General features: G+C 40.8%; 1 protein-coding gene across 7 annotated transcripts in view; it reads right to left on the bottom strand.

Moving 5' to 3' along the window:
• Positions 1-1650: 1650 nt before the first annotated feature.
• The window catches only part of brinp2 (bone morphogenetic protein/retinoic acid inducible neural-specific 2), a 203247-nt gene continuing 176951 nt past the window's right edge, over positions 1651-27946 (bottom strand). For all 7 annotated transcript variants that reach the window (XM_086203891.1, XM_086203892.1, XM_086203889.1 and 4 more), the window contains 3 exons: positions 6807-7029; positions 3709-4015; positions 1651-2741 (listed from right to left, as the gene is read on the bottom strand). In XM_086203891.1, coding sequence (XP_086060017.1) covers positions 1920-2741; positions 3709-4015; positions 6807-7029 — 1352 coding nt within the window. In that variant the 3' untranslated portion in view covers positions 1651-1919. The remainder of the gene's footprint in view (positions 2742-3708; positions 4016-6806; positions 7030-27946) is intronic.

The raw sequence follows: 27946 nt of genomic DNA, 5'->3' as shown, positions 1-27946 counted from the left end.
TACATTAACACTCTCTGAAAACAGATGCAATTAATCTGAACATTGGTATTTGATTTAATGTACACATTAGTTTTTATCTAGGTGTACCCAAAATACTGGCATGTGGGTGTATTTAAATATATTACACATGTCAGAAGTGTGGTGGTGGTAGTGGTGGTGGTGTTGGGGGTGGGGGGTTGAAAGCAAACAAAAAACATTCCCAGTAGATAAACCACTTTTGTTTTTACTTAAGCAAGCTGAGCACAGACGAACCTCTGAAAATGACATACAAGGCTTACTGATTTTTAGTGAGAAACTGGTGCAAATGTAAAATCATAGAAAGAGTGACCTTTTGTATGTTTGCAGCTCTCAGAATTACCATCACTGCCCTGCAAAAACCTTATAACTCCAGCTGATGTAACTGGTAGCTGACTCCTTGTGTAAAAAAGAAAGTTCTGTCATTGACCTGAGACTAAATGAAAAAAAAATGTGTGTGTGTGTGTGTATATATCTATATGTGTGTGTGTGTATATATATGTGTGTGTGTGTGTATATATATATATATATATATATTTTATATATATATATATATATATATATATATATATATATATATATAAAAACCTTTTGAAACCTTCGGTAAAATCCTCTAGCTGAGAGCTTCTCTGATTGACAATTTAAGAATTTTGTACTGTGAGAAGTGACTTAAAGTTTCACAACACCAAATCAAAGCAAGTCATTGCAGAAAGAGTGACTGGCATTTACATGGAAAAGCTATATCATCACATGTCCTGGAGAATGTGTCTTGTTGTTGTGTCTTGGTTGAAATATTGAAATATCAAAAGCAATACAGCCTTTGCCAGGAAATCAAACACAGAAACTAAATGTGCTTCTTATAACATTGACTCTCCATATAAGGCATGAGTTTGTTTTGTTATAAACATTTTTTTTGGTCTTTGCACTTGGTTATCTAAAAAGCAATGTGCACTTGTTCACACCTCGGGTTAGATGGAGCGTTATTTACAGCGCTATATCCGCAGACCTTTTTGTCACCACATAAGAAGATTTTCAGCTTTTAAAAAATAAAAACTCAACATTTAAGAGTATGTTGCTATTCAGGTTGCCAATGTGTTCACCTTTTGGTATGGACACACCACCAAGGACAGAACATCACTAACAGGCTTCTCACTCAGATGTTAAGCATAGATACTTACACGTTTTCAAATGACAGATAAAATGGAAGGCAGGGATTAAAAAGAAATATTCAAAGACTGTAACAGGGTTCAGGATTATCAAATTTTAAACTGTTAGGCATAACATAACAACTCATTCAGAACATATATATTATTATCCAATTCTCCCCTACCCCGAGATTGTTCTGTAGCCAAAGAAAATAGGGTTAGAAAAGGGGGAATCCTCTTCCGTTAACCAATTTTTGAAGATCCCTTAAGAGTTCCTCTTTTCATATCAAAATCACATTTCTCTTTGCAAGGCGGAGGTCTTAGGTATACTTCATTACATTGGCTTTCTGACTTTCCAAATCACAAGACTGTCAGTGTGAGAGAGTCGCTTAGCTTTATCCAGTCATCCGGTTTGCCAAAAGCAGGGCAGTAATAGCAAAAGTAAGCCTCCAGGCCAGTTGAATAGAGCCTTTGAAAGAGTCCCAGAGTGTAATGTTCTCCAATAAGTCTACACGACTCTGCTGTTAGCCGAAAGGCTCTGCTAACAATCCTTGTGATAAAAATGTGACACTTGAAAGCCAACCAAGAGTGACCTTTAGCAAAGCCCAGCAGTCAACTTAGAATTGTTCTGTTAATACAGATCGTTTGGGTCAAAGACACCAATTTCTGAGGAGTCGTGCTGTTTAGTCTACATTTGTCCCTGAAGCAGTAAATCCACTTGTAGTTTCCCTCCTCAACCCTACTTGTGCTCTAAGCTAGCTAGCTGCACAGCTGGGCCAGCTCAGGTTCAGGAGAGGCATTGGGAAGTTTGGAGTTGAAGAGCTGCAGAGAGTCCTTGATGCGGGCCACTTCGCTGGCCGACAGCTTGAGTCGGTGGCGCAGCAGGCATGAAAACAGGTCCAGTGGCTGCGGCGCTGGCGGAGACAGCCTGTTAATGCGATCTCTCATTTCTAACAACATCAGGAAGGCAGCATCCTGTGTACCCTGTGTGTAAGGGTAGTCGAGCTGGAGAATCAGATCCTTGATGCCCTCAGGGTCAAAGTGCATGCTGTATCCAAACACTTTCAGCGTGTTGATCTTCATGTAGCCCAGGTTAGACGTCTGGTCGTCCAAGTCCAACGGTTCATAGAAGAGAGTTTCGTTGACTGTCGGATCATCTGTTACGATGCGGCTTCGCAGGTAGATGTGCACTGTTTCAAAGAAGGACTTCCATTTGCTGCCCAGCATCAATGTCCAGTTGTAACACTGTGCGGTGACCACAGCATCCAATCGAGTTCTCTCCCAGTCAGGAAAGTCAGGCTGGTTTACGGGCATGAACCAGCTCTCTGAATGACTCCCCCCAAACGGGTTAACATAGATTGCAGGCACTGGTTCCAGTGTTGAATTCTTAGTTGAACATATCTGGAAAGTAATACCCATCAGCATGTGGATGAGGTTGGACTTGTTCTTGTTACTCTTGAGTGTCAGAAGCATCCTCTTCCTCCAGGCTGGGTTGAACCAACTTCCCAGACGCACGTCGTTGCTGATGTAGATGGCGTGGACCTCTATTCTGCTGTCCAGTCTTTGAAGCAGGTACTTCACCTGCAGACGGATAAGAATAGAAGATCGCTAACACACTGATAACTCAAGATATATGGAGCAAGAGTTTGGCATAAAACCCCCCAAGAGGGACCCTGCAATGAAACCTCCATGCGAGGATGTCTATCTGCAGAACACAGAATATTGACAGTCCTTTACCATGACTTACTGGGGCAGAGTTTTACACAGAGTTGACAATTGATTGGGCAGCATAATACAAAAGCTTTCAATCATATTTTGTACAAATTCATTTAAATTTATCATAACAATCAAAGTACAGCCTCTACCTTTAGCAAAACACATGTGCCGGAGTAAATAAATGTTATTTTCCGACTAAAGGTTCTACCTGTGAGGCTGTGAAGGAGTTATTTACTATAGATCTCATTAGAGCATCAACTCACCAAAAAAGCTTAATTTGGCTTTCAAGTACTCACCATTGGGTGTCTTGAACTCACAAAAATGTTTTTTTTCCCTCTTCTGCATGGAGATTCCAAAGGTCTGAAACACTTGTTCTTTATCTAGTCATGTACTCAGTACTCTACTAGCTCTTTGACTTGAAGTAAAGAAAAGACACAAAGTAGAACACATTTGGTTCTGTGGTACCAGCTGGAACATTCAGCCGAAATTTTTCATAATTTCTTACGGTCGCGGCAAGTAAATAATACATGTGGCTGATGTTTTCCGACTTCTGACACAGCGAAGGAAATCTTTGTGAGTTCAACAAAATATGAGCGCCTGAAAGATAAATCCACTTAACCTTTAACTATACTCTTTGTCTCTACTGCTTGTTATTGAGAGTTAGATGCTTGCACAAATAAACCTTTATTCCTATGCATAATCCAGAATCTAAAAATATCTGAATTTGCATACCTCCACTGCCATGTTTCATTTCAATTAATTGCTTGACAGTTTCGAGGGGTTTTTAATACATTTGTTGTGTAACGAGATATTTTTGTCAAGACAATCAAACCTCAGCATCGGGCATATCCAGGTCAAAGTTCAGATAGTGGTCCAGAGAAGAGGCAATGCTCGGTCGGCATGAACCAAGGTGAAGGAGGTTGCCATGGTGACAGGCTCCACAGCGGGTCGCATTGTCTGTGGCACAAGCTGAGCAGGAGGTGAAGGAGGTGCCGATGACACAGGGAATGACTCCCTGGCAAGTCGGTTGTTCCCCAGGGCAGCTGCAGCTCTTAACCTCCTCGGAGAAGGAGCCCAGCACTCCATGATCATTACAGTAGAGCAGCGACTGGGCCTTGTTCAACCAAAACCCAACGGGCCTGCACAAGAGAGGCAAAAATACACAATCATTCAGTTGTGCACAATGTAGAGTGCGTTAAAACACAGACAACCGAGTTGTAGGCTGTAGGTTATGACTTCACCAAGTCAATTGAAGTCCTGAAATTACACTCCTTGCTCAAAATCCCATCCCATTATCCATGGGTGAAATTAATCTGCTCTCCTACAAATTTGATTCATCAAAATTAAATTGACTATGTTTTTGTAGAGAAGAGGTTGTTTGGTTTGACTGCAGTTGAGATGAAAATGTAGACATTCAGAAATTGGTAGCAACAGTAGCAACAACTTCAGACTGAAAATGGGTCCTGCAGAGATTTCATTTCCAGGCTAAGTTCAGGAAATCACACATTACGTTGTCTAAATGCTCCAGCAATTTCTTCCCCCTCAGGCCGTGTAAATAGAAAAAAAGAGAAAAAAAGAATGATGATAACAACTAATGGGTTTGTGCAGAAGAAAATGTAGAGCTTTGCAGCCAAGTAGCCCCTAATGGCTTGTTGCTGGTAGGAACTGGGTACAGACTCTGAGTGACAGGGTGAGACAAAGAGAGAGCGAGAGAGAGACACAGACAGACAGACAGACAGAGACAGACAGACAGACAGACAGACAGAGAGAGACAGAGACAGAGAGAGAGGGAGAGCAAGGAGAAACAAAGGTGACTGAGGCAGAGAAGTCGAAAGAAAGCAAGACGGAGGGGGAGATGGAGTGATGGGTAGTGGAAAAGGACTGTCAGGGAAATTAAAGTCCTCTGTAAACAAGTGCCGAGCTGTCAGTGCAGGAGAAGACTTGATTACAACTTGCCACAATAGTGAGCACCTCACGCCTCAAAGGCCCCCACGACTGGTAACTAGAACCTTCATTTAACTTACCGTCTACATTCTATTTAAGACCATCCAATCATCACATTCCTCTACCTGCCATGCACATTCCCCGTCTCTCCTTTCCTTTCTTTACTTATGCATTTTCTCTCACGTGTCTTGTTGTGCTTCACTGCTTTTCTCGACACCTGCTTTTCACAGGCCTGTCTTCTTCTTCGTCCCCCTCCCCCCCCCCCCTCCGACTCAGCAACAGAACAGCCATTTTATGACAGAATAAATGAGAAACCATCCACACATGTAGAATCTACTCTGGTCAGTCTGTTAGCCTGTCAGAATTATTATAATTATTTATACCATAGGATAAATAACTACTAAGATATGCTGTTAGTAGATAGATATTCTTGAAGGAAATACATGACATGAGGGACGTGGCACAATCAGGAGGCAGGTGGTAGTTGTTTCCAACAAAAAACTGATTTTGAACCATGAGATGGATGTTTTTATGGAAAAAAAATGTAGCCTGAATTGTGTCGTTATCCACATATACTGAAGAGGATGAAAGTAAACAAAAGCACCGGCACATTCACGTCATGCTATCATTCATTATCACGTCTCCACTCCCCTGCAGAGAGAGAGAGAGAGAGAGAGAGAGAGAGAGAGAGAGAGAGAGTGCCCACTAAATTCAAGAGGGCATCCTTTCTGGTTCAAGTCCAGATGAGGTCCCCTGGTTTCACGTCAAGTCCACACTATCATCACTGCAGCTGACAGGAGAACACCAGTGTGCATCTGAGGGGTCTAATTAATTCATTAAAAAGACACAAGTGGCAGGTGGGAAGAAATGAAGAAATGTGTCAGAAATACAGATGAGTTATACCACCAAGTCACGACAGTACATTATACATTCGCTCGCACTGATTATTTTGGAGACTGAGGGTTGGTGTCATGGTTATGCATCTCTCACATATCTTGCATTAGTTTTTCCTCTTTTGCATTTTGAAGTTTCCACATCTCTTTTATCCGATTGCTTGCGTTACCATCTTATACTGTTCTCAGTTAGTGTGCTGTCTCAGTGCCAGTTGCCCCTGCTTGTGTTTGCCTGTTGCCAGACTGATCACCAGTCTGCAGAACTGTTTCAAGTAAATTTCGTCCTCAGATCAACAGCCCGTCACACAGTTGTGTAATTCTTCTGTTTAATCCCGTTGTTCTACTGGTGCTGCCGTTCAACTGTGTCGGCTTGCACTGATGTCCATCCACTTAAGCCAAAATGACCATCAGAATTTATCAACAACCGTGTAAAAAGACTGTCACATGAGCTGTCTATCAAGTTCAAATCCAGTTGATCATTTAGCTTGATTAGCTGACACTTAAGGTAAATGTGAACCTGCGAGTGACCACAGAAAGTCATATAGGGTTGATGTAAACTGGAAATTGTATATTGCACAATAACAATAATTTATTTTCATCATTTACATCCCTGTAGCTTGAGTGGCTACATGAGTACAGCTTCGATCAAAATGAAGGCCAAGTGGTCTGAGCAAGGCACCATGAGAATGGATCCCATCATTTTCAATACCAGACATTATATTTGTAGAGCTTCAAAATACATAAAAGAACTCAGTCACAGCTTGAGAGCAAATACAAGTTTTGCTTGAATAGAAATGTTGAGGACTGTTTGGGACAGTTATTGCCAGCTGGGCATGATGGGGTACAATGACACAGATGTACAGACAGACTAGCACATTTCCCACCTTCCTGTGTGCACTCATTTCTTGTCAATTCAAAGCTGAGCTCCTTCCAGGCAAATAGCTGGGAGTTTCCCAGAGTGCCCCACTTGAACATGCTCCTAGAGAGCAAACAGCTGCAACGTGTATGCACAAAACAGACACTAAAATCCCCACTCATGAAAAATAATGTCTTCATTCTGTTTGTTCTATTTCACTGTATCCCAGTGGGCTACCTTTCACGGGGTAGACTGATGCGAGGTTGTTTGGGGCATCGTTTACTCAGGGTGAACAATTTTCTGATGATCTTCTGGGCCTTGCCCAGGACCAAGGCAGTACTGGACTCCAGCTGGGCGTAGCGCTTCAGGAGGGATACGTCTGCTGACCAGAACTTGGCAATTGTGGACACATTCAAGAACCGGTCAGTGGGCATACGCTTCAGGAAGGCTTTGAATTCATCTGCAGACACAGGGGTAGGGGGATAGAATTACAGAAAAGGAAGGTGAGGAAAAGAGAAAATGGAACAAAATTAGATGGTCTCAATTTGAACATTAATAATACATTTCTTAAGCTCTGTGAATGTGTTCACCATAGTCAATTTCATCCCTGGTGGCATGCTGAGATAATGACTGAGGAGCCAAGGGAGTGTTGTGTATCATTAGAAAAGCTTATAAAAAGCAGTTACATTCAAATGATTTGCCATTACATAGAAAACACAAGCGCTTCAATCTGCAGTCCTACTCATTCACCTCCTCATAAGTAGCTCATAGACAAAAGCATCATTCACAACAGTGTCATTTAGAAACACATTAGTAATCTGTCAACAGATAACGTTCATTTGTGTCATAATTATTCATTAAAAAGCCCTGACAAGTAAGCAAACTTTATGTAAAAAAGACACAAGACAAAGACGAGTGTTAGTCAACTGTGTTTTTTTGTCAGTCGAGGGCCGACAACCATCCATCACCTCTGAAGGCCGGAACACAATGAAGCATCTCAATCGGTGAGATTGAAGGCGTGTGATGACGGAGGAGAATTGGCTGGAAGTGTGAGTTACACTCAACGAATTTCTTTCAGAAAAAGCAAAAATAAAACAGGCCAGTTGTGTCACCTCAACAGTTCTGCCTGACTTTACTATTTTTGGACCGCTACTTTTGTTTTTTATTTTCAAACACTTAAAAGCTCCACAAACCCACAAGCATGGTTTAAAATATTCTGTTAGGTTACAATTAGAGTTCCTTATCAAACATGTTATAATAAATGCATGTGTTTGGTAATTCGAGGACCACTTGCGCAGCAGAGACCTGCTAAAACCAACCATGTCTTGATTGCACATATCAAAATACATGATTCTGTACAATAAATTCATGTTTTTTTGTTTGTTATTGATGTGAAAGATTTAGCAAGGTTGTAGAAAGTGAAAGAAAAATTGGTTCTACCCAAAACTGAATTAGTTATTCCTTTGCTACCGCTCCACTTTTCTTAATAATTGGCCAAGTAGATTTGCAGGTTTGCACAATGCTGTTGACAGATACACACATGACAGGAAAATGAAAACACAACATCAGTGGTAGAGATTGAATATAAAAAGACACATAGGTATAGGCAGTGTGCATACTGTCTGCAGTATGCTCGCTTCAACAAATCTGAACCCAGTGGAATTCAGTGGAACTCAGTGAGTTCTAGTTAAACTATAGCTCGGTCAAAATTCAGCTCGGGCTGAATACCTCAAGTTATAGAGCGGCAAACTTAGACATTTAAACAATGTTATCAAGTTAAGTGTTATCGTTTCAAAGTGTGTGCGAGTGTGTGGAATCTCCGACATAATAAGTTTTGGCACCGCTGAAGTAATTAGACTGAGAATAACTTTGGCCCATAAGACACAGCTTGTTCTCTCTGTCTCTGGGTTCTGGTGTTGAGATCATTTTAGTTCTATTATAAACGGTTAGCAAATATTATGCCAGCGTAAAACCACTGGGAAACATGAACTCATTATTTCTTCTTCTCCCAAAGTCAAGGAAGTGAGACCTTCTAGGATTGTTCTGGGTCTGCTGGAGAATCCCATTCCCAAGTGCTGTTGTTGGCAGGCCGACAGCGAAGATCTGTCTGCAGCCAAGCTGACCTGCGCTGAGCCCAGCTGACGAGACTCAAGCCTATTACAGTGCTCAGTGATCCCAGATGACACGACGCTCTGTCTCTCTCAATCCTTCTCTTTGTGTATGTGAGCCTCTTTCCCTTTGAGTGATCTTTCTCTTCTGGACTATCAAACCAGGGTTGTCTTGTTCTTCCTCTTGAGTTTTCTGTCTCTGCCCATCACATCTTGTTCCTCAGTTTCTTCATCTGTTTTATTAACCCCCCTCCCCAGCATTTCTTTTGGTAGCCTTTTCCTCAGACACTGACATGAGGTGAAATTAGAAGAGTAGCTTTAATTTTGGTTTTACTGTTTTTGGTGGGTCTCTCAGGGAAAAAAAAAAAGTTAAATGTAGAAATAAGGTAACAACACATAAACCGTTGAAGAAAAACCTCACCTGACGTGTTACAAATCTAGAATGATGGAGAGGAGAAGGCATCCAAAATATTATGTTTCACATCTCCATTGGTAGAAAATAATTGGTATAAGGAGCCTGAACAATTACATTTGCAATGAGTCATGAGTTTCAGCTAATTAAAAACTATTAAACTGTCCCATTTAGAGCATTTTGTGAGGGTTTAATCATAGCCATGACACACGAGTTGGATGAAAAACATTTTGAAAGCACAAATGCTTTACTCAAGCAGGTTTAAATGCTGATAAAAAAAAACTACCATGTGAAGAGTTAATTACAAAATGCAAAATGCTCTGGAATTAATATCAATCTCACGTAGCATCATTACTATCATTAAATCATTTACTGCAATTATCTAGGAAGCCAAAAACTCTGTTGTGAACCACATGGCTGTAAATTGTCAGACTATTTTGATTGGCAACAATAGAGGCCGTAGCAACTGTGAAACGTGAATCTTAGTAAATTTCCTGAACTTTAGAGATTTATGTGGAATTCAGGGTATCCAATTAGATCAAAGATGCTAGTTAGTCAATTCGTTAAGTAATTTCCAATGACGATACTATTAAACCTCCATTGTATGATTTGTATGTCTTAGCTGAGCACGGTGGTTTGTTTGTTTTGCAATCACAACATCTAAAAAAAGTCACAAAAAAACAAAACAAAGCACAGAAGAGACAAAATCTTAATTCTTAGTTATGAAAACAGGATGTCACCACTAAATATATCCAAGTTCATTCTGATATCTACAACTGCTGCTACTCTACAGATCCCCCATGGCTGCAGAGTAGATACGATACCTGATCTGGCAGCCATCTATTAATAGTTATCTCATTAGAATATCCCCTGTGTGTTCAGTTTACACGCTTTCTGTTCACACAGGCACATGTAGTGTGTCTCACCATAACCAGTAGCTTGTAATCTCAGTGCTTCCCTTTCCGTGCTGGATCTCATACTCTCCATTCCTTTTCCCTTCATCACTAATTAGCTCACACACAGTGAAATATACCCTAACCTCCCCTCCGTTTCTTGATCCCTGTTCCTGCTCAGTCTGCTTCTAACACTCCATAAACATTGCTCTTCTCTCTCTCTCCCCCTCCCTCTCACTCCCTGCTCACACACATTCTGTGTAGTATCATTAGCATTGCCGTCACAATGCAAGAATTTGTCCGTTTCCTCAATTTTCTGACATTTATGGCTCAGAGTCCCAAAGTTATGAACAATTTGGCTCCTTCAAGATCGATCTGATGAAGAGGCCAAGGGGGTGGGTGTCTTTTCCATAAGGGCTGACTGCACTGTCACAAAATCACCATCTCTGGGTTTAGTTAGTGATTAATGACATCACGCAGAGACGACTGGCTGGCTGAGGCCTGTTCATTTAATTACCTACAAGGATGGGGAGGGGAGGGGGATCAAAAAAAGTCACAACCCAAACTGCTGCTGAATAAAACTACACTACACTTTCTCTAGCTCCACTTCGTGAAAGGTGGTTTGGGGGATTTAGAGAGGTCTATGTGCTTGGACCTCCGTCAAATGAAGTAATTTCTCCTGCATGTGCAAATGCAACTTCAAATCAAAATGAGCGCCAATATTGTTCCACAACCTTTGCAAAAAAGATGTGTGTTCACAGGAAGGAAAATGGCCAACATGAACCGACGCCAGAATAGCTCTCACTGCTTTTTGGTTTTTAGCTGCACTGGAAATTTATGCAGCCCCTAATGTGGTCAAGACTGAAACTTCCCAATAGCTTTTTACCACCTTTGGAAGTGGGCCAAACATACAAGTGGCGAAAACGACCTGCTATCATCATGCAAACGCAACCGACACCTTCTAGTGGCTGTAGAAATTAGGAAAAGTAAGAAGTAAGAAGTCAGATGTCAATAAAAGCGGAGCAGACAGGTGACCGCTTTGTTGGACTCCACACAGACAATGGAGAAAGTCGTTTTGACAGAGTTGACTGGCATTTTGCAGCCTTCTTGATAGGATCGTTGGAGCTCGTTGTTGCCAGCGGTGAGTTTCCACCCTACATTTGATCATCTTTCTATCCTAAATAAGTGTCATTTAAATTATCTGAGTTTGTCTTTTTTTTTTTTTTTTACTACTACAAAACAATAAACTCACTCCTTCTTTTCTATCAACCATAACTCACTAAACCCATTAGTATTACTAGTCGACCTGGTGCAGAGAGTTGCCCGTTTGAGTACAACAATGCGGGTAAGTGCTTATGTAGGCAGGGATTTTGTAAGCAGTCCACTCACCATACAGGAAGGTGAGTTGGGAAGTTTTACAGACTGTTTAGTTCCTTGTTGGTATTTTCAGTCCTTTAAAATTTGTTGGCATCCAGTGGTTATTTATTAGTTTTATTTATCTTAAATTAATCAGTTTATCAATTATTAATTATTACGTACGGGGTTGGCATGGCTCAGAGGTAGTGTGGCCCTAATTGTTCCTAATTGCTCCTGATGGCCCTGCAATGGACTGGTGACCCATCCAGGGTGAACCCCGCCTCCTGCTTAATGTCAGCTGGGATAGGCTCCAGCCTCCCCCCCCCCCCCCCCACCCATGTATTATATCATCAGTACCTGCACTGCCTCTGTACTTTACATCTGAAAGTCTCACGTTCAGTGTGCAAAAGTTGTGACTTTTATTTCCAATTCCACATTGGCTGATTTTCTGACGCTATGTCTCTGTCACAATTGAAATTAGAATTGATTGGATCACAGGTGCTTGTCACACGTAGCAGCGAACACCTTTATCTGGAACAGAATGTCTCCTTTCTCGTTGCCTCTCTCTCTGTGCAGAGTCCCTGTCTGTCACTTTCATTGCATCCTCTCATTAAATCCCACATGATTTCTTGCATCGACAGCTTCAATAATCAGTCTTTTTTTTTATTATTTTACCCCTCTGTGACTTTAATTCAGTTGCAAACATGACAGACAATAAGATTGGAGTTGGGATATCTTCAGGCGAGTGTGGCAGCGCTCTGCCTCTTTTATTCGGGCTGGGAGCGACGGAGCAGAAAACAGAGGGTCCAGAGCTGTCGAGTGAGCTGCCATCTCCATCACTTCAAAGTGTGTGGAACACATTAAAGGCGCCATCCATCACACATTGCTGACACCGCTCAAATAATAGTTAGCAGAGATGATTTTATGTTTGACAGCCTCGATAAATCCTTTGTATTAAAAACTAGACTTGAAATATGAATTACCTTTTGAAATAAGATAGGTCACTGATCAGTGGATTGATTGATCTCTCACAAGACTGCTCACTACTTTATAAAAAAATATCTAACTATACCCTGAAGATAAAGCCTCAACGTGACAACAGTGATTTCATATATGGTAATTAAAATGTAGGAGGCAGACATAATCAGGGTGCAATGTTGAGAGCTATTGAAGTTGTGAACCCTATGGGGGCGTGCAGGAAAGTTTAAATGTTATACAAAGCGTAACTTCTGTTGATAAACTGAAGGAGAAGTTTAGACTCTGTATCGGTACATCAGTAGGCAGAAAAGACTGACAAAAAAAAAGACTCAGTGGGTGATTTATAACAAGACACTTGATAACAGCTACATTTTCTTTTTAATAAAACGAGCGTTGTTTCCAGATGAGTCCGTAATCCCCTTCAGACTTAGTTTTTCCAGACACATCTTCCATAATTCGTAGAAAATCCTTTAGGAGCAAAGGAGCTCCCTTTCGTTAACTTGCTTACTGCAACTATACACTGAATGATTCATTATAAACAGAGTAATTAAAGTTGCTTTTAGCTTCGCAAATAAAAGAAGAAGCTTCGGGAGTAACGTTTCCATCAGCAAAAATTAAAAGGAGTTTTTGTGTGTGAGTTGTAGGTAAAGTAGGTAAAATATGCGGTGAAAAAATAAATATCCGTTTGCCACAAATGATGTTTTGAACAGCTCTTTTTTTTGTTTTTTGTTTAGTTGATTTACTTACACCAAGTACCGAATTGGGAAACATGGTCAGTGCATTGATGGAAGTTGGATGGGGCTGCGGAAAGAAAGCCATGGATGGAAACGTAGAAAGATACGGGGCTGGCCTCTGGAACAGGAGTGATGGATTGCTTAGTTTGATTCAAGTCGAAGTCATACCCTCTGATAATGACGTTTTTGGCACATCAAACGTGTACTTAATCATTCATCAATTTTTGATACACATTTTGGAATACCCTCCAGTCGCAGGATTGCATCCCACTTTGTCCACACTTGGTTCATTGAGTGTGACTGAATCATGTTTAAATGTATTCTTTTTACCCCAAGCCTGTCTTTATATAGCTCCCCGAGGGAGAATGAAAAGATACTTTCCCTGACAACAATTTCATAGAATTCAAACCAAACCACTCCCTTTTACTTCCCACCAGGTTGGCTGGTGATGAAATAGTTAAAAAAAAAAAAAACGAAAGTGCCCACATCATTTGCAGTGGAGGAACGTGTATTTAACGCCATCTTCCCTGTTAGTGTTTCTTTTAAGAAGAGCAATTCACCACTGACTTCATACTTTCACGACATTTGTTGGCAAAAAGATAGTATTGTGAGCACATCTTAACCTTCAGAGGAAAAAAAAAAAACTTCATCGAACTGACCAGGCAGCGGAAGAAGAGCAGCAATGGCCTGTCAAGTTTTCTCTTGTTGCTTCAACAGCATCCTACAGCTACGCCGCGGCCAAGAGTTCAAAACCACACATCTCCACTGACTCCGTCAACCTTGTCTGTGCAGAACTATGTGTCAACTAGGCCATGTTTGTTGTTGTGTTGTATTTGCCCACATGCATTACAGAGGTTTTGTGTGGGGAATGTTGTGGGATATCAAATGATGGATGTGTTTGCACTGCATGATGGAGAAATGGATCTTATATCAGGAGCTCTGACCCACCAATTTAGGAGGACAATGTGTGGCATCGAAGTGAACTCAAACTCATTACTCTCATTTATGAAGCATACATACAACAGGAAAGTGATGTAAAACAAACGCGACAATCATTTTGGCCTTTGTCAGTTTATGAGCGACTTGGTTCAGACATTATGTCAAATCTCAGCTGGTGTACGCAAGTTGTTGGGGCAGTGTGACGTGGCGATGGTGTAAATCTGGCGTTGAGTCAGAGGAGTAATAAGCATTTTTATTCCTGCCTTTATTGGTCTATCAACTCTGCATGAAAGTAATGTAGTATTACCAAGCCAGTACATTTCATGAGTCGCATTTAATGGTCAATAAATGGACCAAATGGCAAGCAAAGGGCCTCCATGTCAGGCGGAGCTGCAGGGAAGATCCAAAGGAATTCAGCTTTACACTTAGCACCTTAAGCACGTCACCTGGTGTTCCTTCTCAATTCTGTTGCTTATGTGAAAAATGGAGTTGTTTTTTTTTTTTTAATTTTGCTTGAGAAATCAATATGTCCAAGGCCACAACACGTTGGTGAAGTAAAACCATGAGGCTGAGCACTCATTGAACTCTTGTGGGTAATGGTAACATGAGGGAATTTCTTCAGTGTCATACATTCAGTTTCCAACGCATCATAAATAAGATCAATTTCAACCCCAGGCACCATTTTCCTTCCTATTCAAGGCTGGTGAAGTCAAGTCCACATCTTGTCAGTATCCTAGCAGCTAGCAGTGATGTCTTTGTGGATTTGGAATACAAACAAGTTGTATATGCTGCAGGGTATCAGTACAGTCATGCAAAAGTACCATTCACCATCAGTAATTTACTTGCAGGCTCATCCCTCCTGGGAGTAAAAAGGCTGTCATTATTCTGGTCCCTTCACTATGTGACTGAGTTAAAACCTCTTATACAGTCCACACAAAGCTCGACAGAAGCATTCACACAAAGCAGAAAAGAAAAAATACAGCCCGACAGCTTACACAATAAAATTAATCAAATATCTACCCTGACTATGAGGCTTATTTCATAATCTCTGTTTAATAATACAAGTCTACTGAGTGCCTTAGATAATTAATTGTCAGTATGTGTGTGTGTGTGTGTGTTTGCTTGTGTACCCACTATGTAGAAATCAGCTCGAAGTACAAGGGAAATACTTTCCTTGGATGAACTGCACTTTTTACTGCATAATGAAAACTGACCATGACCCAGGGGGACACGTAGCAGCATAAGATATTTAGTCTTAGAATAAATAATTTTTTAAAGGAAATCAATAAAAAAAACACAAGAAAGTATCTGTATATTACTGTTGTTCAGTTGTCTACTTTTGTATTCATCCAGTGACAAAGGGGCTCACCAGAGGAATTAAGTCTGTAAGTCCAAGCAGCTTTACTTACTTAATTACCTTGAGAAAAATAAAAGAGATGTTTAGAATTGATTGATTTAACTCGACATATCACATTTACCACTGACCTTAGTTTTACTACAATCAGTCCATGCATGTGCCACCCTCAGCGACTGAAATGAATGCAGTGAAAGAACCCTATATGTTATGGTCAGGCTGGTTGTAAGAAGAGGTTCTTCATTATTTACAAGTAGGTAAACATGTCTTAACATCAACAGTTTACATGTTCCTCTTTTACAACTTGGGAATTGCTTGGGAGGAAGTGGTTGAAGATGAATGGATATAAGGATGATTGGATATAAGGATGAATAGATATATATATAATAGATAATATATATATATATATATATATATATATATATATGAATAGGATATAAGGATGAATAGATTGGTGGATTTTCATGTTAACACGCTTATTGTTAAATTGAAGTGAACGGTGTTGCATGGCAGTAAAAAGGCAACTGTTTCCACTCTGGAAATCCTATTTTTAGGAATCAACCAAAACTAACGGCCCTCAGGAACCTTGTAGCCCACTTCCTGTCTGCAGGAGTGAAATCACTATTTCTCTCACCATGGCTCTTTATTACCCTCCATGTTCAGGTGCCCCCAGCTGAAACAAACACCTTAGGAGGCTACTGTGCCTTTAGCAGCGGTGTTTGAAGATGAACTACTTCCCCGACTCCTGCCAGGAGATCAAAAATGGATAATGGAAATATGTGAGAGGGAATGCTGGTGGGTTCGTTTCTGTCCAGCACGCTATTTTCAACCTGCTTCTACTCATTTTTTTCGTCGGTGTTCTTTTCAGCAATGTTCTGCTCTACACCTGCACTGTTGGACACGGCAGCCACTGGGAGCCAACCAGTAAAACCAGTTTTCTACTGTTGGCCAAGCAGCTGGAAGTTGCTCAAGGACACTTAAACAGCAGCCTCTTAAGAAATGGAGAACATTATTGGTTTTGCCATCCACAATCATTAAACTCGTATCTGAAAAAGTGTTATTAAAGCTGGTGGACTGCAGGATGTCTGTGTGTGTGTTTGGGGACGTGAAGAGGGGATAAAAGACAAAAATATGTTTTTATTCAACCAATGTAAATGTCACTGCGGTAGAAGACACTGTGGCATTTGTGGAGAGAAAAAAAAAAGATGTCTTTGTTGAATGCAGACTTTAAAGTAAACTACAAAACACAATCTATTTTCCCAAAGAAAAAAAGAAAGCACTTTCAATGATATTCTTAGACTACAAGAGCAATTCTCAGAGTACAAACAAATAAGCCTCTGCATTTATGTTTGAATGTTATGTCTGAGTGGTGAAAGCAAACTGTGTGTCTGTGTTGTGCTGCGTACAGTGTTAGGTGAGTTTCTGTGGAAGCGCTACTCATACTGATGATATAAGGCCACATTAATTTACTATCAGTTGAACAATTCATCAAGAGTGTTTCAAAGCAGGCATGAGGAATTGTCTGGTTTGACAATGAAAGTGAGGAATGCCTGTGTTTTTCGAGAAAGCTTTTCAAAAAATAAGTATGACGAGTGAGTCTGAACGCTACCAAGGAGCAATGCAACAAGTTCAGTGCGGGCAACCACACACAGCGTGATAAAATATTATGTGTTAATTTTTGTAAATTAATTAACAGAATTTTTTAACAGACTTGGCCTAATAAGCAGAGCAAATAGTTTAATAAGTAAAAGCCAATATGTCTCGTCACACTAATTCAAACTCAGAGAGTTGCCTTCATATCCCCACACTAGAAAGAAGTGTGGAGTGTAGCATCCTGGACTTGTATGTAATCTTTAGTAGCTGGAGTAAAAGCAGCATGGAGGACAGTGACAGTGGTTCTGTTGTATTTGTTGTTGCTGTTTTTCCAACTCAGTATTCACTCAACAATGTTAGAGTGCTTCTGCAAGAAAAACAGAAGGTTCAATTTCTGGCTGACGTGAAAAAAAGCCATGGATGTAAACAGCAGAGAGTGTTCTCTATTGTGGGTTGCATTAACTGCCACCTGAGTGCTCTCTCCCATGTAGCTCATTTTATCTTTCTCTCCTTCTAGCTTTACAAACTCATGGTGCTACACAACTAGTTTAAAATTTGTTTTTACCATAGTCCACTTCTAGCTAAACAAACCTACCCTGCTACACTGATAGCTTAACAAACTTGTAAGGTGAGCTCGCATGTTTGACATGTAGTCAACATTTAATGGCCCGCCACATGCTGGCACAGTGAACAAGGTGAGAGGCAGAACACAGCATGCAGCTACAGAGAATAAAAGGTGACGGGTGACTAGAAGTATTAATGTTGATCTACTGATTTTTCATGAAAATACAGCTTTGACTCAAAAATAATGTACTGTATGTAGATGAGCTATACACCATCATTTTAACTCCATAGAGACCAAGCAAAAATAAAGACATCTCCATCGTTTTTGTTTGTTCACATTTGCCCTTTCAATTTTATGATTATTTTCCCTTTGCAAATCTGTCATTCTTAGCCAAAGTACAGAATATACAAACATTATCCTGAAGTTACACTCCTCTTTGGTATGCCGTTTTATAAATTCTGTTTACTCACTTTCAGCTGTCAGCAGGTTTTTGGAAATAGCAGCCGGGACATATTAATTCATTAGAGTCTATTTGGTTCCTGACATCCTCGTCACTGTGGGAGAAAGCCGCTATTAATAAAGGAAACATGAAGGACAGATGCCTGATGGCAAACCTCTACTTAACCAGTGTATGATCGTCCTTAACATGCAGCCCTCATAAATTAAGGGGAGGCCGTTCGGAGGAGTAGTGGCTATGCCTAATAAGAGGACATTTAACCTTGAATATTCCCAAAGTTTCAGACACCAAAAGGAACCCAGATGGGTGAGGGCTGCATTTTTCTGGAGACAGATGGCTGTTAACGGTGCATCTGCTCAAGCTGAAAACCATCCTAAGTTATGACAGCAACTTGTTTTTACACCTTTGGCATCAGAGTTCTTTTATGTGTGAATGTGATAAAGTCAAATGGATAAGTAGGCGTGAAGGGAAAAGGCCACTAATTAACAACAGCAGCACTACTGAGAATATTAATATCAGAGGTACTTTGCATACTGAAATGGGCTTTTTAAAGGTACAATGTGTAAGAATCTGTATAAGCTGGCAACTTTCCATCGATCTGGTAATATCTCTTCATTTGGTAAGCTACTGTTACACGAATGAGCCGCGGCTGCATCCGTCTCTACAAGTCTGAGCTCTTCGCATGGTGACATTCACTAGCCATGCTTCCATGAAGAGGTTTTGAAGGGCTTTGTTTTTAAACACAGCATAATGCACAAACCTACCTCAACTTCCTCAAACCTCACGACTGACCAGCTGTATCTGCCGCCGCCATCGCCTTCCTGGTAATTCTCAAATTTTGTCTTTTTCTCAGGAGGAAACCGGAACATTGGAAAAACAAACAAACAAAAACTACAGACGCAAAATATCGAAACCATCCAATTATGATGCAATGTCTTTAACACTCTGTGCCCCGCCCCTTTGTCTGGCTGCACGAACAGATGCAGCTGAAGGTCAAATATGCACATAACACAAACAAAGTAATTTCAAACATCCCTTTTAATTGAGCCTATTCATATTAGTAACACTACCTCTTCAAAAATCCGCTATGTCCTTGAAAAAAGTTTGGACGAAAGCAAGGGGCTTCATTTTGCCTTGGTCTAAAATTTAACTTTAAATAACCTATTTGGCTTCAATTGAAGCCGCTTTTAATGAGTTCAAGTGTGTTTTAAGTAAATATTACATTTCTATTTCTCTCATTTGTGTTTCAAATGCTCTCTGAGCACCTATTCCCTTCACTCACATTGAGGAATATGCTGAGGGTTATGATTATTTTATGCCTTTAGCCTGAGGAGTCATTTTGTTTTCAAACCTTGGGAGCATTCATCTTGTGATTCTTACAAGCAATGCTTTTAACTTGCTATTCTTTTGAGTAGAGGTGAAATTTCTTTAGGGCTCCAACGTCACAGTTTATGTTTGAAATTTTTTTCTTCATCAATCTCTATTTTGTGGTAGATGAGAATTTTATTTAATGCCCTCCTCAGGAGTCTGCAGAAATCTGTTCCAGTGCACGTAAAAAAAAAAAAGAACCTGTTGTAAAGGACAGAAAGAAAGAGTTTTCCCCCCATGATTTTTGCTCCGTAGTTCAATACATAACTATGCATCCATAAAAATCACCCCCTAACAGTGAAGTAATTGGTTTGTGCTATCCTGGATGTGGGCATGCAACACGGTCCACACTCCGTGCTAACGCTACATTTAGCTTCTATTTATTGATCGGAGAATGTTTACTTCGCAGCACCAGCCTTGAAGCTGCCAAGCAGGCACTGTGTCCTATGGCAAACATGTCAGCAATTACAGGTAAAAATGTGTCTCCACACTAAAGAGCCCACAGTGAGCTACAAATCTTTGTTCTTTCTGTACGAAGGACAAGTGTTTCAGCTTCTCAGTGTAGAAGTGTGGGGGCCCAGGGCAAAGTAAAGGCAGCTGATGTTTGTAAGAGGCTTTGACTCTCTGTACTGACGTTACTTTGTTCCCTGTGGGGGCTGAAGGCTCGGCAGGAAAGAAACCGATTAAAAGAGATTGGCTGAGAGAATGATAGAGATAAAGATCTCTGTAAGGGATTTGGTGGTCACTTAGAAACTAACCTTGTGCTTTAGAATTGAAATAGGTTTTTTCCTCCCTCTAACCACATTTAACCTTTACAAAGACAGAAATAATTACAAATCTCCATAACAAGTTCATTCAGAAATTATTCAGAGTTTTCAGGTTGGATTATTTCCAGCCAATAGGATATTAATGGGATTGTGACATCGTGAAAAATGATATTACAGATATGTGGCGTTAAATAATTAGTGATCATCCTGTCAGACTAATCTGAGTATATAAACAGATGGATTGATAAAATCTATCAGGCGTTGAAGCTGCTTTCATTCAAGAGTTTTTATAATGGCTCTTGATGGAATAAATATTGTGGGTGTGGTCAGACAGGTCATAGCCAGTAAATACGGTTCCTGGAGGAGGAATCTGACTTTTATCCAGTGCAACCCTGGGACTGTCATTTTTGAGTTGAAGTTAGATTAATTGATATTCTTGTTCTGCAGATAGTTCCCAGATGATCCTTCACTCTAGAGGCAGCAGCAGGTCAAATGTTGGATCTGCTCCTAATCTTAGTACGTGACTTCAGTGCTAAAACCACTGCACTAAAATGCAGGTATGAATTTATAGTGGCCACTAAATGTCATTCAGGCCCGCTTCAGTAAAAATAACTCACAGCGTGATGGTATGGCTCTGTGCTGGGACAGCAGCTGCAAAGGGTTAGGAGATAAAGGTGAAGTTTAGGTGTACAGGAAGAAGACAGCAGTGGAGGCAGCTGGTCAGTCACGTGAGTTAAAGATCCACTTTGTCTGAGTTGATTCAGATCAGGGGTTTCCATCTTTCCTTTCCACCTCAAATGAGCATACCGACTTTTTTTTTCTAATTGCACAGTTTCTCTCAGCCTTTTCTATGTCGATACTTCAAACGAGTGCATCTGAATGGGGAGAAGAGTTAGGCTTCGGCTTAGACTCAAGCAGCTACAGCAACAGAGAACTTGGAGACTCGGGCTGGCTTGGGTCAGTCATGCTTGACTTTCTGCGTCTGCTGTTGAGAATTCCTCCTGTTCATTATAACTGTCTGATACTATTCTCGGGCTAAAATTACTATGTTCATGTGACTGTATTACTGTGAGATGCTGCCAACGTGTTTGTGGTTGAAAATCACGGTGCTTGGAAAGGTACAGTATGTTTATAGCGTGTGTGGGAAGGCATCACACCAGAAGGAGTCTCAGTCGTCATGTTTACATCATTGCTGAATGAATACCTGTGATTATGGCAGTCAGACAATGTCAGAATAAATGCTGATTGTAACCTCTCCAGTTGCAGATGTCGGTGAGTTCTGGTCTATATGTCCAACACCAGATATAAATCTGGGGTTACGGCCAGAAACTCCTTCTGTCCATGCCTTTCTGGCAAATCTTAGAGCAACAGAAGCTATGAGCGATGAGGTGCACCTTCCAAAATGTAGTTCTCATCAGAGGCCTCGCAGTGGGACAGAAATAATGATTTATGAATGTAAATCAAGTTGTTAAAGTTGCTCTAAAGTCCTCATTACCAACAGGTTTCTCACCTAAATCTTTGATGACATTTCAGAACATTTCCAGACGGATTAACATCTTTTGAATGTTTGATGTTAATATTGAAAATGTGATTGATCCTACGCTGCCCTCAGAACCAGTGGATTTGCATTTTGGTTTCAATGTATCATCCCTGTTTGTGATCTTCAGAGGAGCGCTTGAAATTCTCCCTTCGCTGTCTGTAGTGAACCGAAAAACAAACCCTACAAAAAAAATAAAATTATGTTTTTTTTGCGTTGATGTACGGATGGGTGACAAAATTCAAGGAGAGAAACGCGGTGCAGTTTCAAGCGTGAGACACAGCAGCATAACTTCAGCGGTGACTTAAAACTCTGAGAGGATTGACATGTTGGGAGCTTTCCAGGTGACTTCTTCATTATGTTTTGTGTAGAAGAACGTGAAGTAGACAAGCTGTTGTCGGATGTTACAACCTCCTCATGTGTGCTTTAACGTCGCTTCATGCAGCGAATCTCAAAGGACATCCAACCAGCAACTTTAAGAGCCAAAGAGGCTAATTTTGAAGGGACAGAGGAACCTCATCGTGACAAAGTTAAACGCAGAGCTTCGGAAGTATTTCTAGTCAGACGAGCAAGGACAAATTGTTTGGTCACCAGGAAACAGTTTGTTTCACAAGCTTGCTGGATATGTAATTTAAATAGATATAGACCCCAGTGCAAAGAGCTCTTAAAGGCAAATTTAGATTTTTTACATTTTTCTCACGCCAAAAATACACTTCTGATTAATGTAAAGACAAGTTATAACCCTTTTAGGTGCCAAAGATTTCATATCCTGATTTAAATAGATTGGACAATCTTGCTGTACAACTTGAGCTGGTTTCTGGCTTGACTTTTGAGTCCCACAGTTTGTCTTGAAGTCTGGCCGAGTCTCAGTTTGATCAGGCGTCATTCGCTCATCTTCTGGAGGGATGAATAGCTTTCTTTCAAAACAGGCGATGTGGCCGTGACGATGACGGCGCTGGTGGAGGGCACCGTCTCATATATCTCATGCGTTTAATTAGATTGCTCTGGTGATGAGGAAGGCCACAATATATATTTCACACCAATTTCCCAACTCATTAAATTGTGCCGTGTCCTCTTGTTGCCTACGGATGAGGGTCCCGTGAGGATAGAAATGTTTTATATTTCATCACAGGATCGTCGTTCTATTGAGATTTGCAAAGATTTATTTGTGGGCTGTATTTTTTTTTTTATTTGATATCTACAAATTAGAGCAAAACTTCACAAATCAGCACAAATCAAACAATTCCCTAAGACCTAATCCATATAAACAGGACTTGAGACTAAATAGCCAGAGTTTCTGCCGTCAGACATGAAAAGATACTGAAGTATGAGTGTGTAGACGATGATAGGCTTGAACTGTGCCCGCTGTCGAGTGATCCCCTTCACAGACGGTAAACTGATCAAATGATTTTCACATGAAATGATCAAGTGCTTATTCATACAAATATAAAAGCCTCCCAAAATAAACACATGCCATTACTGATGCTTTCAACAAAGTTTACCTGCATATTCATTAATTGCAAAACGAAAAAAAAAACAAAAAACCTTTCGTTTTTCATAGCTCGTCAGAGGTTTCAAACTGCAGGAGTCACAAGTCCTAGTTTGAGTTCATTTACACTTGCAACAAGGACAACACAAAGACCTTAATAAACTACAGGTCTTTGATTCACAGCTTCAAATATTGATGCTTTTCTCCGACTCTTTAAATCTTCATTTCATCAAGTTCATTGTGGGATAGAATGAACCTTACAGGACCCTGAAATGATAAAAAAGAATAAAAATAAATACTGTCTTTGGGTGGCTTGATAATGAGCACCTCATTAACTGGAAGGCTTGTTTGCAAGCGCATCTGTAGCTGTGAGTTAACACACAGATACACACACACGCTGTGATGACATTTGATGGGCTGAGTGTCTGTGTTCTAATTGAGTCTCCAGTGAATCGTGTTGACACTTGGCCATGGGAGTGCTTCAGTCCAGACACTCAGTCCAGCAGCTGGAAATATACAGCTGCAAACGAGCTGTACAACATGCTCGTTCACTGTTGGATAACTGGGTGATTTAAAACTGTTGTAGCCTAAAAAAAACGATAGCGCCCTTGAAAAATGCAGACCTCCTCCGAGGTGTAATGCAGGGATCAAATCAACATGAGATGTAGGCGTGGCTGAGACAGGCATCTTAGCTCATCAGGCTGGATGGTGGGAGGGGGCTTAATGCAACAAAAGAGCGTGATGCCAGGTTTTGGGTGCTGCAATTGTGTGGATGCCACCAAAAACACAGCTACTTCTTGGGTTAATGAAAGTGTAGCAGTGCAAAGTGCAAAAGGGCTGGGTGAGGTGGGATGTGGATAGAGGAGGGTGGTGCTGATAAATGCACTCTCAGCCAGTTACATCATTATGTTTAAATGATGTTAGAAAAAAATACAAATTGTTTATCCAGTTTGAGTTTGAAAATACATATGAACTCTGTTTACTCTGATTGCAATTCAACTTTTCAAAGTCAGACAAGCACACCTAGATGATGTGAATGGGAATCAAACTCAGGCGTGCAAACCAAACTGTCCTGGTGCTCTGTGCATGGTCCTGTACGCCGCTTATTAACTTGCGTGGTTTGTGACGGGAAAGGTGAACTTTCGGGAAGTGAGACTGTAAGCACATTCTCTGCTCATGTATACTGGAACAACAACAGCCCATAAATGCAATGACATAATCCAGCTTTAATTATAGCTACAACTTTGTCTAAACTTGTTTACGAACCCACACGTGATCAGACCGACTCTACTTCTGCTATTTGCTTGTGCTCATGCTTTGTCACATCGTGTGGTAGCTGATGTGCACCACAGGGTTGGCACCATTATACCTTTTAAGAATGTTTTCCTTTAAAATGAAAAGAATGCTGGGCAGCATGTTGTGAGCCTCGACAACCCCATATAGAACCAATCGTTTTACTGTGTGTCTAGCTGTGTGTCTAGCTGTGTGTGTGTGTGTGTGTGTGTGTGTGTGTGTGTGTGTGTGTGAGTGTGTGGTTACTTTGTGGCAGCTCTGTGTCATCTGGATGGTATGTATTAAAAGTAAACAGTGCTGTTAGTAAATGGCACGGCGCTCTGACATTGAACTCCACTGGAGGCTGCAGCTCCTGATCAAACTCCTCTGCACATTTTTTGTGATTGGATTTGATCATGAATCGTACCGAATGTTATAAAAGCTGTTTTGTTTTTTTTAATTAAAAAAAACCTTGGCACAAGACACAAATGAGATGTCAGCCTGTAAGAAGCATACTTTTCGGTCGAGGCACGTACATGCTGATCATCACAGGTTGGATGGAGAAGGTATTTCTAACTGTGTTAGAGCTGCATACCAGCTGTGTGGTTCCCCATCAGAGGGCTGCATAGTTGCATGAAGAGAACGATAATAGATTCCCCGCATACTGTAGATATCTGGTTCTGTGTTCGTTGCAGCAACTTTAAAGTGTATTTACACCAAAATAACCAACGCACTCTGCTTTTTTCCCTTTTGCTTAGCCGAATGGACCTCTTCTTTGTCTGTCTCTTTTGTCACCTGTGCACCATCTTCTCTGTGTTAGCCACCCCAACAGCACACCGGCAGGAGACCAAATGAGCGTTTTGCAAAATACCAAGCTATCTCCGCTGGTTGTTGTGCTGTACTACCATAAAAACACTGATGTAAAGGGTGATCTAAACCAAATCTGTCGTATATTGTCATGGTGTCACAGTATTTGAAAATATATATACCCTTAAATAACCTAATTTCCTGCCTGACCACTGTGATCAATCTCTTCTTTGATGATTTCTTTCCTCTGTCATTTCCTGGAGTTTTTCACCAAAAAGTGAAGCCAGTTCTGTTTTCTATGCACTCCCCTTCATATCACATCCTGTCCTCCACATGTGTTGAAGGTGATGGCTTGCAGAGCCACAGTGTCACCTCCTCTTACCTGGAACATCCTAAGATGAACTGCCACCACCTGCCTTTTTTTGTCAGTGGGCCTTACAGCCGTGACTTATTCATAAGCCAGGAGGTGGCATAAGTAAGAAAGAAAGAGAGACCTACTCAGTGTCACTGATGGGCTGTTTATGTCCACTTCCCACTGCTTCAGGCTCTTTTGTTTCTTTGAAAATTCTAAACTATATCTATTGGTATTTGTTGACTTGTTATTGAAGAGAATCTGCCTCTGTCTCTGTTTAATCCTCCAAACCACCATCCTCTGCATCCCCTCCTGCCAAGACCTCCCCCGCGGACATCACTGCATGGACACCAATGCCAGCGGTCAAGTTTTTAAGGAGATCATCATTTTGTACCACAACACCAGAAAAATAGATAAGAAAAGGACCGCCTACTCTTTATGTGCCTCTTATCCTCGTCCCCTCTCAGCGTCTCTCCCTCTGCATTTGCTTTGCTATATTATTGATTTGGTGAACATCGACTTGCAGGGGGAAAAAAAGCAAAATAAATATTTAGACTGTTTTTCACAGAAAATTTGTGTCCAAGTCGTGTCTTTCTTTCCACTGACCTGCAGGAGGCAACTCTAGCGGTTTCAAATTTATAGGAAGTCAGATTGTCTTGTTGCTTGTTTTACTACCCTTTAAGACCTAAACCTTTCTCTAACACGTATGAGGTCTCAGTCACTCGTTTCAAGTCTCCTCCAATGCAAAATGATGTTACTTAGTTAAGGATGGTCTGCTTTAGGTTGAAATTGATGACAGAGTAGAGTATACGGTCAACCACATACGGTCACGTCTAGATGCTAAATTTAAAAAAACAAAAAAAACAAATAAATACATCAACACAAAAGCAACAAGGCAACAGCCATAATGCCAAACTTCAGGCAAAAAAACTGAAATCCACAGATGGTTAAAGTGGTTGAAGCTGACTACATCCACTTATTTTAAGGAGGAGAAACAAACTATCAAAGAGATCCGAGCATTAATGACATCCCTCCGGAACAATGCATGAATAGAAGGCTGCTGTTGTCATGGCCACTAATGCATTTTGATCAACTTTATTCACAAATGTTAGCATGAAATCTGCATGTAAGACAACCAGGACGATATCATCATCAAAACGCTGCATTTGCATTAAACCACAGTTTAGACCATTTACACACAGAATGCAATGTGGACTCCATTCTCTTTCAACCTTTTGTGATTAAAAAAGAAGCTGAAACAATAAAGTGCAAATGCTTTGCACAAAACATCCCACCTGGCACAAGTGCTATGTTTACACTAAGTGGCAATTTACAGCCATGAAGACAAATTAAAGCATACACACCTTTTATTTTCAGTTGTAAATGTAAATGAGCATCAGTGTTGTTGTGGGACCAGTCAACCCTGATTGATTCACATCCCCAAAAAAGTAGAATACTACTTAGTTTGCTATAAATATGTAGAACTACTGCCCTCTACTGGTTGAAAACTGCAATGGGATTATGCTATTGGCTGATCTGGTGGCAGGTGATGTAATGGAACCTCCTGGCTCGATGGGGAATCTATAGCTCCACAGCTACCACATCGGTTTCGCTGATCCGCAGCATCGCCCAAGAGAGTTCATGCAGTTGTGTTTGCTAGCTTTAAAATGTTAGCTTGACTCTCTTGCACTTCAGCTGTGCCTCGGCCCCCAAAATGCTGCACTGGTGAAGCACTTGTGTCCTTAACTGTCTCTGCCTCTTGTGAAAGATGAACAGGCTTTTTGATATTTTGAATATTGCATAGTTATTGGGTAGGGATGGGGGGGGGGGGGGGCAACACATCAGTAAGGCAGCAGCCAATGGCCCATAAGTGTGTGTTTTGGGATCACTTTTAATGCACTACCCAGCTGTCATTTTCAGCACCTTGTCCTTTTTTAAGTTTTTTGGAAGTAAGGCTCTGACCGGGAGGTTTAGCCACACTGCACTTAACTTGTGACATTGTCTTGGTAGACTGATCTATGCTAAAATGACATTCCTATTTGTGGACAGCATTTATATCATCAGATCTGTACTTGAACACAGTCTGTAACAGACATGAATGTTCACGAGACAAAGCTAAAAGACAAATCCAAGACACAGCAGAGCACAGTGGAAGAAGGTGACAAAAGAAGGTCGTTTATCTACGAGGTGACTTGGAGTCAAAAATCTTCCTTCTTCTCAAATGTGACTTCATCAAATCTCAGATATGAAGCACATCATGGATGACATCACTTAGAGGATTTCTTTATCTCCAGTGTCCATAAATGTCTTAAAGAAAACATGAAAAACCTGCTTAGAAATCAGTGCACAACAGAGCAGAACACTTTTTTCAGTTTCCTTCAGTATCAAAGTCCTCC

The sequence above is a fragment of the Aulostomus chinensis genome, chromosome 5 (assembly GCF_037954235.1).
Source record: "Aulostomus chinensis isolate RoL2024-O1b breed Wild chromosome 5, RoL_Achi_v1.0, whole genome shotgun sequence".
NCBI lineage: Eukaryota > Metazoa > Chordata > Actinopteri > Syngnathiformes > Aulostomidae > Aulostomus > Aulostomus chinensis.
The sequence above is the reverse complement of the archived record's forward strand: the minus strand, read 5'-3'. Positions and strand labels throughout refer to the sequence as shown.